The 15,067-nt window shown below is 28.7% G+C and overlaps 1 protein-coding gene across 3 annotated transcripts in view; it reads left to right on the top strand.

Annotated features, from left to right (window-relative positions):
• Positions 1-5,221: 5,221 nt before the first annotated feature.
• The window catches only part of LOC139818192 (acetylcholine receptor subunit alpha-like 1), a 48,895-nt gene continuing 39,049 nt past the window's right edge, over positions 5,222-15,067 (top strand). For 2 of the 3 annotated variants that reach the window (XM_071786774.1, XM_071786773.1), the window contains exons 1-4: positions 5,222-5,380; positions 11,794-11,933; positions 12,008-12,052; positions 13,726-13,835. In XM_071786774.1, the coding sequence (XP_071642875.1) occupies positions 5,302-5,380; positions 11,794-11,933; positions 12,008-12,052; positions 13,726-13,835 (374 nt within the window). In that variant the 5' untranslated portion in view covers positions 5,222-5,301. Of the gene's footprint in view, positions 5,381-11,793; positions 11,938-12,007; positions 12,053-13,725; positions 13,836-15,067 lie in introns of those variants that run through there. The other variant, XM_071786775.1, reaches the window with a different exon arrangement.

Raw genomic sequence — 15,067 nt, 5'->3', positions numbered from 1 at the left:
TACTCTATAAAAGAAGTAGGAATAAAAATTTACAGAAATAGAGTGTTGATTTTATCTTACAATCTCAACTTCAACATAAAAGTTATGTTAATTGTACACATAATTAACTTCAAATTACGATCAGAATTACATTTTCTTTCTGTTGAAATATTTTAACATAATATCAGTGTTACCACTTAACACATCCATATTATGTTAAATTAACACAAAAATTTGAGTAAACCGTTTTGGACATGTGATTTATGTTATATTTAACACAAATTTTCCAACAGTGTATAATTATGTATTCTATTAATAAGATACATAATTAAAGATTGTTATAATATGTTAATTTACGCACTATTGACCGCGTTGTACATACACTCAAAGCTCACTTTTTTTGCTTGTTATTTATTTAAAATAAAATAATTTTCTTTAATGTATATAAACAAAGTGTGAATTGTAATAATAACATACAGAGTATACTGTAAAATTATAAATAAATATATATTTATTTCAAAATATTCAAGATTTTTAAAAATACTTTTTTATTTCGTACATTTGAAATGATTTAAAATTTTTCTCATCATATATTTGAATTGACTCAATATGATTGGAGTCTATCGATCACTGCTATTTCTATTCTACGATTAAAGTAATAGCTTACATGGACGGAGCGTTATACATACATGCCGTCCTGTTCTCGAGTTATATTACTGTCGTAAAGCAACAAGCTATAATTTGTTTTTTAGTTGAAAGATATTAAACATGTAAAATTATAAGAAGATGACGATGCACGCGCAATATGGTAAGATACTGTATGGCGCAAAGAATATAGCGAATAGCTGGCTATTAGGTAAAATTTTTGCTTAAATAAAAATTTGTTAAAGCCAAAAGTGCAGGGCACACAAATGGGTTCTATCAGAATACTTTTATAAAAAATATCAATATTTATTTTGCAAATAGGATAAGATGCATGGTTTGCGTTATAAAATATAAATATTTAAATAATATATTTATTTTGACAATTGTATATCATTTTTTGTATTAGCATTTGTACCATATAATAAGTAATTAATAATTACTTATTATATGTTATAAATATTTAATAAATTCTCTTTACTGATTCTCATCTAAGTCGAATATAAACATCAAGGTCTTAGGGTCATATTTACAACGTTTTGAAGAAACTGATGTCCTTTTAATGACAAATTCTTTATCCAATTTAAAGTTTGTTTTTCCTAAAATAACGAGACACTAATTATTTTCGAGTTATAAGCAATTAAAAACAGAAGATTTCTTGCAAACTGAGCTTCAAAAGAAAGCAACGGATAATAGAAATACATACAATTTTCAGCAAATTTCAGATAAAGTTTATTGTAATGAAATTTCAATTTTATAAGCTTAATTATAGAAACACATAATGTTAGAAATTAGAAAGTTCTACAAAAGATAAATGATAACTTTCCTTAATATTTCCGCCAAGAAAAAATTAATTTAAAATTGATCACATCTGATCTTTTTGAAAAACATTCTTATAGAAAAATAGCTCTTTTATATTAAACATAAAACATAATTGCAAAATAACAACTGTGCTGCAAACAACACGTAGAACTACGTCAACTGTCACTATTTTATGTTAAAGTATTCAGCGAAGAAAAGTAGACGTAGGGCTACGTCAACTGTCACTGTTATTTAGCGAAAGACAGTTAACGTAGCCCTACGTCTACTTTCCTTCGCTGAATTACTTTAACATGAAATAGTGACAGTTGACGTAGTTCTACGTGTTGTTTGCAGCACAGTTGTTACTGTGCCCGTTTATTTTTTTTAGTTTTCGATGATTTTTTTTTTGTTTCAAGTTATAAGGTTTTTTTGTTTAAACAATGGTAAAGTAAATAAAACAATTTTTATTAATTCCATTATATTCTTCAGTTTTTTTCTACCCCTATTTCATATATAATTCTTTAAAATTTAGTTAATCAATTTTTGAGTTATAGAAATTTTGGTAAGTTTGGCTGTTTTTTTAAACAGAAATCGGTAACCCCTTTAATATTTGCAATTTTGAATTTTTTTAATGCGATATTTTGACGTTTTAGAACATAAGAAACACATTGGCAGCGAAAACTACGCAATTGGTTTAAAAAGAATCGATATAAAAAAATTAACCCCACCACCGCCATTCCCGGAAAATTCTACTTCTGTTTCATATATAATTCTTGATAATTCGGTTTATTAACAAATGAGTAATTCGCGGAAAACGTTGCAAAAAAAAAAATTGATAACCCCTTTTGAAGACTTTATAGACTTTAGAGAGAAAATGAGAATATATAAGCTATCAAATGACAACTTATTTATTACTCTACGATTATTATTTTCGAAAATATAACAAAATAACAAAAATCGTTAACCCCTTTATTATTAGCAAATTTGCATTTTTTTAATGCGATATTTCGACGTTTTAGAATATAAGAAACACATTGGCATCAAAAACTACGCAACCGGTTTAAAAAAATCGGTATCAAAAAATTAAACCCACCACCGCCATTCCCAGAAAATTCTACCTCTGTTTCATAATTCTTGAAAATTCGGTTTATTAACAAATGAGTAGTTCACGGAAAACGTTGCAAGAAAAAAATCGGTAACTCCTTTTGGAGACTTTATAGACTTTAGAGAGAAAATGTGACTATATAAGCTATCAAATGACAACTTATTTATTACTCTACGATTATTATTTTCGAAAATATAACATAAAACTACACAACCGGTTTAAAAAAAATCGGTATCGAAAAATTAACCTCACCACCGTCATTCCCGGAAAATTCTACCCCTACTTCATACACAATTCTTTAAAATTCGGTCTATTAACGAATGAGTAGTTCACAATCAGACAGACATACAGACAGACGTCAGGTTCTTGTAATAATTCCATTTCAAGAAAATCGGTTATAAATAGAAAGTTCGGTCTTGTTTTATCATAAATGGGACTTCTTAAGCTTTAAAATGAGATGTCATTTATTATTCTACGATTATTACTTTTGAAGATATAAACGTTCAAAGTGTGACATGTTTTTGTTGCATCGTGAAAATTTTGATCGTTTTGAGCATTGGGTTTTGAATTATAATCTGTTATAAAAAAAGCGTTTCATATGAATTCATGTTTTCTCTTGTAAAGTAAAGTATATGAGATACAAGTTATGCATATATGTATTAGTTATCATTTAGGTGAAAGAGCTTGCCTACGCAAAAGGAGATCGGTGCCGTCGTACACCGTTGCATAAGCTCGTATTCAAGTTTAATATTAGCGTAAAGATCGTCTCTCTATTGCCGACATGCGCAGACTGTTGCATAAACGCACGTAATTCATACTTGTTACTGCAGGATGTAACGGGAGTACTACATATGCTACCAATTTGCATCAGCAGAAGTTTCTCTTTGATAGCACTTATTTCAATAATATTTCCGATACTATTTTTGTAGGACGTCTCTTATTGCCCTATTTTCCCGCTCAAATTGTTTTTCCTAAAGAAACTGTTCTTTTTAGCGATATCCTACTTTCAATCATCTTCTCATAATATTTAGTTTTTATAAAACAAAATACGTATACACATACACATGTAACGATTTTATACCTTCTTAAATCCTAATTTGCGAGATATGCCCATATTATTTTTATAATTATTAAATAACTTCAAGAACTGAAAATTATTACGCAGTATGGGTTATTTTTATATATTTTGGCTACAAAAAGATATTAAATTTTATATTATCCTCAATTTAATACTTAATGTTATGTAAATAAATACATATAAAGAAATGTATATTTTCTATTTCTGTTTATTCCTTACAAGTAAACTTCTATATTTAAAATTGTTAGTTAATAGCGATTTTAACCACATTTCCCGCTTAAAATATGTGATTTCAATTTATCTTTTAATTCAACACTGTACACAGATTTTTATACAAACAAACAAAAGAAAATAAATAATTTTTTGCGGGAATTAAAGATTCGATTCAAATTTCTTTAAATAAATGTTCTCTTCTGTGTTCGTCCCGCGGTTTTGGCGTTTCAAACAAACATTAATTTGCATAATACTTAATTCAATTGCGCGGTATAGGAAAAAATTATAGGGAGCATTTATTGTGACAAAGAATAATAAGTAGTAGCGGTTGTAATATCAAGATACATTAATGTAAGTACTTTGATTTTCTACCAAAGTTAAATTAGTTTTTTTGTTACGAAAATGTTGTAATGTGCCTTAATTGCTTTGATATCCAAAATACTAGAATTGTTTCTCATTTATTTGTAAGTTTTTCGAGAAAACTAAGCGCTAATTAAATATCTCGTAATGGTACAAACTATAATAATTAATTTATTGTGTTATTTCTCAATTTTGTTTATATCAACAATGTTTCAAAAATATTTTTTATTCATTGTGTTTTATATTATTATTTAATCCACCTTCTCCATTACATACATAAATATAGATAACAATTTTATTACTTTATGAATTTTCAATGTTTGATAGATTTTGGAACAATTTAAAGAAAGATTTCCAAGATATATTTTTTAAAACTTCTAAAACTTTCCAATTACGAATAATATTGGAAATAATTCAAAACACTTTACATGATTAAATTATTTGAAAACCTTTGAATTAAGAATCCGAACGCGCCCATCATTGATTATAATTATTTTCTTTTCATTTGCAATTACTGTCTTATACAATATAATTTATAATATGTCATAAGCTTCTTTCCCTCTCTTTTTTTTACACCAAAGAAAGTAGATAACACGTGTTATATTTTTAAGCAGTTAAAAAAATTAAATTTAACTTTATTCAAATTTTAATTTCACAGTTTATTGCAAAAATGTGTATGATTAAAAATTGGAAGAAATGTAACAAATGACAACATTTTATAATATTACTACTGAAGAAAAAATTATTTTATATTTGACTGAGAAGATTTTGTGATTAAAAGTACTATCTGATAAGAGTTTCGCGATAACTTTTGTTTTGGAAAAACAGAAAAATCGTCGAAATAAAAAGAAGTAAGAATAGAAATTATTGCAGAGTTATCGATACAATTGAAAAAGTTTGAGCTAATTAAATAATATAGAAGTATCTACGACGGTGTAAAGAGGTCAAAGTCATTGCGTTTCATTGATCAGCGGTAGGCGACGAAATGTCTATTCAACAGGTTGTTAACTACTTAAAATCTATGGTAGCCCCTTCTTGTCACTCTTGTCTGTGACGATACCGACGTATCGTGATTCTCACGTAGTCAGTGTCAACTCGACGACGGTTCGCACTTCAACTCGCAATGCGGCTTTCTTGCACTGTCTACACAGCGATCACGCTTATTTTATTCAGCAACATAGTGTATGCGAGCAGCTCAGAAAGTAAGTGACAGCGAGTATCGCGCGAGGCGCTCCTGGATTCTATCTAAAGTTCTTGTTGTGTATACGTGCCATAGAACATTTTCACAAAACGTGGCCAAACAGTTTAGAAAGTATAAAGTTACAGATTCTGTATTCCTACTAATTTAATTAATACACACTCTATTCGTTGCTTGTAATATGTATATTTCCTTGGAAAGTAAGCCATCATAGTTATACCCGTAATCTTTCAGTTTAAAGTAAATATTGGAACAATTAATTCTTTTAATCGTGTAACATATTGATATAAAATTCAAAAATATTTAGGTACAATGTATAATTATTTAGAAATGTTTTGTTATATAAAGATTGATTGAAAAATGTTAACCAATGGATTAAGGAGCATTAATATACTGCAGGAAAAAAGATATTAAGATTTAAAGAATGTTTTTTAAATTTTATTATTTACATTTTAATATTTTTAATTTTACTGGTGTTTCTACATAAATTATGATATCAGAAAATTGAACCGATCGTATAAATTGAAAATTTTTATACATAAATTCAGTTTTTTTATGAGTTAGTGCGTTGTGTTATGAATTATACTATATGAGTTTACTTTTTATTTTATCATATTTTGATATAAAAAAAAACATAATATGAACAAAGCGCAATATTATTGTGCAATATATTTCATTTAAATATTCGAGTGTGTGTGTACATACACACACACACACACACACACACACATTTAATAAGATCAGAGGAGACTAGATACATTTTTAGACAATTTTTATAGACATTATAAATTTATAAGATTAAATAAAGGTAAAAAATAAATAAAAGAAAACATTATACACTACTGCAATATAATTTTATTGTGTTGTATTTTAATTGATTAATATAATTATGTAACGTATACTGATATAGTATCATCAATTGACGATTTATAATAATAATAACAATAATAATATTTATTTAACTTCGGCTGCTGCCAAGAAGTAGACTTGGTTTACAATAAGTTCCTTAACACACATCCATCCGCACATTGCCCGTCAATCACAACAATTTTGACGGGATCATTCCTCACGCTAAAGCTCGCCATTATTTATCACTACTGCTCTCGCCTATCTTTTCTCATCTCCGCTTCTATAATTGATGATTTATATATAATTTTAGATAAAAAATTGTTTACCGGGTAATGATACATAATATTTAAATAAACAAATAAAACAAGAAATATTATTGCTACAAGAGCATCATCTATGCTTCATTAGCAATATTTAAATTATTGCAATATTTGTAATTATTGCAAAATATTGCCCACGATAATTCTATAGGTATAATCATAGATTGATTCGACATGTCTCAGACAACTGGGAGCTATAGTATTCATCCCGTCAACTTGTCGGTTATTTTGTGCGATACTTTAATGTACGCGTAAACAAAAACATCGATAAATGTCGTCGACACATAGAATGTCACCATTAACTCACCAGTAATTTATACGGTTTATATAATATTTTTTTCAGTTTCTAAAATATCATCACATCACATGTCCATATATTATACAATAGCATTGTAATTTGATCTCATTGAAGTCGTATCGACAAAATATACCTACGGCAATAGAAATATTCCCTGTCGACCGACGTTCACGCTTCCTTATTTACCAGCGGCTGCAGATTGTTATCATTTATCCACTTGTACTGTCATTCAAAGCGAATCAAGGGAATGAAAGCGTCCTAGTATTTCAAAATATACACGAATCATTTGCTTTCAATAATGTTATACATTTGCAAAATAATAATAATAATAATAATAATAATAATAATGATGATGATGATGATGATGATGATGATGATGATGATGATGATGATGATGATGATGATGATGATGATGATGATGATGATGATGATGATGATGATGATGATGATGATGATGATGATGATGATGATGATGATGATGATGATGATGATGATGATGATGATGATGATAATAATAATAATAAACTTATACAAATAAATTAAAATTTAATACAATGTGAAACATGTTATATATAAATATGATTTAATAATAATAATTAAAAATAAAGCTACAGCAGCATTAACTTTATGTTACTCGTGTGGGGTGTAAAATACATAACTCAGCTTTAGAAATTTACTACAGAGTAAAATAGACATTTTTAAAGGTATAAAATACACTCTACGAGTAATTACGTTAAAAAAACTATATGAGTAATGTAGGGTTATTACTGTTATAATGTTTGATCCAGAAAGTCTTTTAGCAAGATGTGTAACCATAAATATATGAAGATGAATGCATAAAGAAAAATTATAAAAAATAATAACAACACAAAGATAATAATCTAATTATTTAATTAAAATTAAAATAATTAACTTGTAATGTAAAATGCAAAGCTGCAATGCGAAAAGAAAGAAGAAAAGCAGAGATCACAATAGCATCATTTTATAGTAGTCTAATTTTATTTATTTTATCAATATTATTTTATCAATATTTTTCACATTTTTGCGCTTGAAATAGGTAGAGGAAGTGCGGATAATGAAGAATAGTGAGGTAATATAAAATATTACGATATCTAGCCTATTAAATGTTACAACCTAGCAGACAGCAGTAGGATTACTAGCTGCTGAACCTCTATCTAAACGTACAAAACGGCAATGTAGCACGAAGTGTCATGTAGTTAATTATGTGTAATTTACATGTAATTTAACATTTTGTGTGTATCGCTACTTGCGTAAGGTTAGTTCATAAACTTTTATTTTACAACCAATCTACTTCACAGATTCTTAGTCGCTTTTCGTTACATGTAAAACTAAGATAGAGCTTTAATGTAATCTATTTAGCAAGTGTTGTGTACGATAAATATGTGTGTATAAATATGATAAAGAAGAAAAAATTGCACTGTTGAATAATGGAAGTTTGTATAACCTGCCACTTTTTATAAGAATTATTGCATAAATGTATAGAAATAGGTGGAAGAAATTAATATGAAAGTGTTGAGAATATAATATATAAGTTTATTAGAAAAATTAACAAAGTGATCATTTTGTTAATTTTTCTAATAAACTTATATATTATATTCTCAACACTTTCATATTAATTTCTTCACCTATTTCAATCTAAACGTCGAAACAAGCAGAAAGGTGCAAGAAGATTTTTGTAAAAAAAAACTGGAATTCCCAGTTGGAGATACATTGATAGGAGTACCGAAACGTTAAAAAATAATTATTATTGCAGTTTATACTCTAATGTTTCTTTATTTCAGAAGTAATATTATTTTGATGAGTATATATTATTATAATAAAAGTTTTAAACATGGTATAGGGTACCTAGGGGGAATATGCCACTTAACAAAAATTTGTTTTTTTTTTTAATTTCTATTTTTCTTTCTCTTTGAAGTATCTTTGCATACTGGTCTCCTTTTTCCTTTTTTTATCTGTTATTTGTATATGATTTTAAGGGAATCCTGCAGTGACAGGCAAACTTCCTCGATGTCGATAATGTCAACCTTTCTAATTTTGTTTTCCCTATATCTGTCTTCGTCTAACGAAATAACATCTGTCTTTGTTCGATTGCTCGCCATCTTACGCAAGATCCGGCAACTACTGTTGCTGCTCTTCTTGTCATCTTGCATTCGTATTTGCATTACTAAAATAATTTTTAAATGGATCTTTTTTTGTACGCATTGAATCTTACTTCTACTTGCACGATATTATTTCTACATGTTTTCCCAAGGGTGGATGATAAACATTATGTATGTATAAACTGCAGAATTTTTGTTTTAAGCAAATATTGTCGTCAGATGACAGCTGTGTATGTGCCCAAATAAGTAATATTTTTAATTTTTTGGTGTAGTTTTTAATATAAAATCGCGTTTGGCACCCTAGATTTTTGTGCGGACTTTAAGGGGATCCTAAAGCCGTCTGTAATACCGGCTTTTTTTCTTAGCACTAATCTTTTAATTGACTTTATAGAAATGCAAAATTCTTGTCTAGAATTAAAGTACGCATCAAAATCTAGGTCATGGTGGTCAAATTTATATCAAAAACGAAAAAAAATTAATATTTTTGTTAATTTTTGGTATACGTGACGACAATATTTGCTTTGTACAAAAATTCCACGATAAATATCCACAAAATTAGACCGGCATGACCTAGGGACAACATTTAAGAACAATATCGTGCAATTAGATCTAAGATTGAAAACCTAGAAAAAAAGATTACTTTATATAACTTTTATATGTGCAAAAGCACATTCAGGTTGACAGGATAAGCAATATTGCGTGTGGCAAGAGATGGCGCAGTAATCGAACAAAGACAGATGCCTCTCGTTAGACAAGGACAGATATAGATGTATGACAAGAAAACAGAATTAGAAATGTTGACATTACCGACGTCGAGGAAGTTCAGCCTTAATTCACTTTAGGATCCCCTTAATTCTGTAAAAGATTTTTGCAATTCTATAAAGCCAATTAAAAGATCCATCTAAAAACGATAATGTCGGTAAATCATACGGCTGCAGGATCCCCTAGGATATGTGATGATTGTTTACTATTAAAAAAAAAAAATACAAAAGTGTTGCAACGTAGTATATATTACCCAACCATGTAATATGCCAAATATGTAAGGTTACTTTATTCATAAAAACAGTACAAATAGAATTTAAAATAAGTCAGGACAAATAGTTTTTAGCATAAAAAATAAAATTTTCAAATTAAATTGTAATATTAAAATTATTGTAATATTGGATTACAACATTTGAAATTAAACTGAAAAGTAAATCTTAAATACTTTAAAACTTTAAACCTCACAAACTTTAAAACCTTATAAACCTTAAGATCTTAAAACTTTGTTTTTACAATTTTGTGTCAGCTACACTTTATTTAGCTACATTTTTTCTTTTTAATCTTTCTCGTATTTAAGGCATTCTTGTTTAAAACATGTAAAGCAATATTTTTATTACTTTCTTTGTATTTTAATAGTGTTGTGTACTACAAGTAGTCTAAATTATCCGGACAATTTTGCAAAATATTAAAATAGGATGTAGCTTATTCATATAGCGCATAAAATAAATATTTAGGTTTATTTATTTTTAACATTTATACAGGAAAATATTTGTTTATACTGTTTACAACTTTCTAATTTATATACTGGCATTTTATTCCTATTTATGTAGTTGCATATTTTCCCAAGACACAGTTTTATATTGTAATAAGCCTGTACAATACGGCTGTCAGTAAAACGAACCAGCGACGTATTGAATACTTTCATTTTATAACCAATATTAACAGAACGACAAGCTAATCGAGTTAAAAATAATGTAACGCTTGAAGTTACATAAAGCATTAAAAAAGTTCTAAAAAGCACGTTGTCAAATGTACTTACCCCATAAAAACTACCTATAATACTGCCAGGAAATAAACAAAAATTATGCAAAACGTCAGATATAGAACTATAATATATGAACAATTTCATAGTATAGTTCAAATTTTTTATAATAATACTGCAAATCCAAGTATGTTATTTTAGCAGTTTTAGCTGAAGCTTTTCTTATACATTTCTTGCCGTTTTAAAACACTTCATTTAACACGTTTGAACGTATTAACTTTTAATTTAATACGATCAAACGTGTTAAATAACGTACTTTAATACATAAAGAACCATGTAAAAAGAGCTTTAGTCTAATGTGATATTTTTAGACGTTTATATATGTAAAAATAACACACTTAGATTTGCAGTAAAATACTTGGCATTACAACTTACAATCAATGAAAACTGAGTTCAGTTATCTTTAATATTATACTTTTCAAGTTTTCTTAAAAAAGTCTTAGAGTATTCCGTAGAGTATATAATACCTGCTTTTTTTCTCTATACAAAATGTTTTACACATTACAAATTAATTTTGATGGCACACATCTGATGAACCTGCAATTATTTATTTCTATTAATGAAAATTTCGAATAGTTTTGAAAATAATCACAGAAAAATAGCTTTTGGCAAATTAAATTTCAGAGGAATAAGATGGGTAACAATATCATTCCTTCAAATTTTTAATTTATTTAATTTTAATTTATTTAATTTATTTAATTTTAAATAGGTTTTAGTAGAATAAAACTTTAATTAAATGTTCAATTAGTTAACCCTGTTAACCTATCTCGATATCTTTGTTCATGAAAAATTACTTTCGACTTAGTTGCGGGATCTATTTTTAAAATTAAAATCATCGGAGAGAAAAAGTGTAAGGCATAAAATAAAACGAAAATAATCTTTTTAAATCATTATCATAATGATTTAATTGTAATGTCGCCTATGAAGTCATTTCATAAATAATAAACGCGGGCAAGACGCGAGTTATTGTATCTCACATAATTAACGAGCTTACAGCCTCCGACATTGTCCGTCGGTGATTAACAGGGTCCCCCGTGTGGAATCAGACCTGGACCGATCGGTTGAAGCAAGATCTATTTGTAAAATACGACAAGTTCGCCCGGCCGACGCAACATTTTAATACAACAGTGGTCAAATTCGACATTACTTTGCTTTATGTCGATGTGGCAAGTATGCGCGACTATTAAAACGCGTAATAGACGTAACTTTACCCTCGCGATTCTATTTTTTCAATTTTCAGGACGACTTCAAATCTACCATCACCGTCAACGGATGGGCTTCTCATGTACGTGAAGCTTAATGTCTTTATATAATACGCTTAACACTCCTATATAACATTTAAGCATTTAATTAACATAAAGCTCTGGAAATTTTAATAAAATTTAAATAATTTTATGTTACATAAGTTATTTGTATTCAAGATACATCAAATAAAATTTTGAAATAAATGAGATACTCTTACATATAGTGACTGTTAAAAAAAGGATATATTTTTAAATTAGAGCCGATTTCTTACTAAAGATGTTAAAAATAGTTATTTATCGCAATTTTTTAGTTTTGAATTTTTTATATTTTTGTAATTAAGCCTCAAATAATTCTGTTAACGTGATTTTTACTTAAATAATAGTTTTTTTATTTGATATTGAAGTTAAGGTGATGCTGGAGTCGTCTGTTTTATCGATAAAATTACCATTTTCTTTCTACTCATGTAGCGTCGTATTAATTTGACAGAATTAAAAATGCTTTTCCATATAATTGCAGTACATACATCAATGTTTCAGGGAAACTTCAATTTTATATAGAAAACGAGAAAAAATTACGGAATTACAGATTTCCTTACCTACTTTTATCCTAATATGGCGTCTCGAGTTACAGCGATCGCTATCAACTCATCACATGATGTGCTTCATATAAAAGATATACGATTTGATACGAACGTGAAAATGAGTTTCCCTGAATTGCACAACAAGAAAAACATCGATGAACCCTCCAAATCGGGATTAGAAGTCTAATATAAGAGTACAGTGTATATGACGATTCATGCGTATGTGTGCGTGCAATGTAGATGCTATCCTTGTCTACGTCCTTGTCTATTATACAAGGACAGATATAGGTCGATAACATAAAAAATGGCAATTTTGTCGGTTATACAGACGATTCCAGCATCACCTTAATTTTAAAAAATTTTCATTGTTTGTAACTCAAAAATTATATATAAGTTTCTCAATATTTATGCTAAGAAAAAGTCGACCAAGGATCGAATCTGTTATTTAAGAAATGTAACTTTTTGAGATATTTAGTATACATTATACAAGATATCTGATGATAAAATTAAAACAGAGGACTTTTTATGAAAAAAAAAATTATATAAAAATGTAAAATAAAATCTTATGTGAAAAGCTTTGTTTTAAAAAATAATTATTTCACAAATTAAGAAAATTGTACACTATAATGTGCACCTTGCATTTATCTTTGTAAATTTGAATAATTTTCGATAACATTGTGTTACACATGTTGTCAAATTTGAATCAATAACAGCTATTAAAATATGTACAAAAGATAAAAATTTTAGTAAAAGAAAAAGTGATTTAAATTTAATTTTTATATTTTTAATAACTTTATTTATTTTAAATTTTATTAAGTAGAATATATTATATAGTTTATTTATATGTCAATTTTTTCCCCAAAAAATTAATTTTATAAAAAAATTTTATTTTACGTCTTTGATTTATTTCTTTATGAAGATTTTATCCCTTTTTTTATTGTACTATGTAGTTCAAAAAAATTCTGTATATTTCTTTGATATTATAACAAGTGGCGTATTGTATCATAACCTTATATTGTAACTTTTTTATAATTAATATTGCAAAAATACGCTCAATGTATACTTAATAATTAAGATCAAAGATGCAAGTTTCTTAATTTTTTATTCATTATCATTTTCTATTTTGTATTTAGATGTGGACAGATGAGAAGCTCAAATGGGATCCTGTAAAATATGGCAATATCCAACATATTCATGTAGGAAGTCACGAGGTATGGCAGCCAGACATTCTGCTGTATCACAGGTATATAATCATTCATCTTGATTCTTTAATAGTTATTTATATCACACGTGCGTGGAAAGTGGCTTATTACGCGCGCGCCATCTGTGCGACAAATAGCCAATTCCACACACAAGTCGAAACAGTGCGGTAATGTTACATCCGTCGCACAGATTACGCGCGCGCAATAATGGGCCACTTTCCACGCACTTTGTAATATAAAATAGGGTGTGTGCGGGTTGAGAATTGGACACGCGTGCGGATAACTATTATGTAACAAGTGCGGGAAGTTGAGAATTGGACACGAGTGCGGAGTGGACCCGACGATCACCCGCACTTGTGTCCAATTCTTAACCCGCACGTGTAGCCCAGTCAATAGAGCCCGAAAAAGCCGCTGAAATTGCATTAATTCCGGGAAGCAATTTTAATTTTTTGTCTGTTTCGGAGGGTCATGGATAGTCTAAAACCGGATTTTCGGGATTCTAACCCTGGAGCGTTAGCCGCCATTTGGATTAGAAGGGTGATTTTGTAAACATCTTGCTTATTTTTAACTTTAGAGTTAAAGTGGTAATAACCAAACTTGTAGAAAATTTAATACTCTACAATTTTGGTCCTTATCATTTTTCACCTAGGATCGATATTTTGGGTCTTAGATTCGAAAGTGGGGGGTACAATTATTTTATTTTTTTTTATTTTTTGAATAAACGCGCCATAAACTCTACCCCCGTGGTGGCGTAGAAAAAATGTTTTTTATTATATCAAGTAAATTTAAAAAATAAAAAAAAATAAAGATTTTACCCCCCACTTCGAGTCTAAGACCCAAAATATCGATCCTAGGCGAAAAATGATAACCAAAATTGTAGAGAATTAAATTTTTTACAAGTTTGGTTTTACCACTTTCACTCTAAAGTTGAAAATAAGCGAGTGTTAACTGTCTAGTACTATTGACTCGCGATATCTCAACTCGGTCTCGAAACTTTGTCGCGGATGGTTCGTCGGTGGCTCGTAGGAGTTCTCGATTCGGAGATTAATAATCACACGAGGGGTCGGTTTTCCATTTTCGTCTTTAATTAAATCACGCTGAATACACTTATTGGAAATACACTCGTTTCGGGACTCTGCCCTACGCTCTTAGTTCGCGCTCGCTCGTTAATCTCGCGTTACTTTCTCGTCTTTCACGCACCTTCTACTTTCCTAACTCTCTGACTCTCTCTAACTCACTGACTCTCTTACACACACACACGCTTACCAACGCT

Source organism: Temnothorax longispinosus, chromosome 8 (assembly GCF_030848805.1).
Source record: "Temnothorax longispinosus isolate EJ_2023e chromosome 8, Tlon_JGU_v1, whole genome shotgun sequence".
In the NCBI taxonomy this organism is placed as follows: Eukaryota; Metazoa; Arthropoda; class Insecta; order Hymenoptera; family Formicidae; genus Temnothorax; species Temnothorax longispinosus.
Note: the sequence above shows the minus strand (reverse complement) of the source record. Positions and strands in the feature narration are given on the sequence as shown.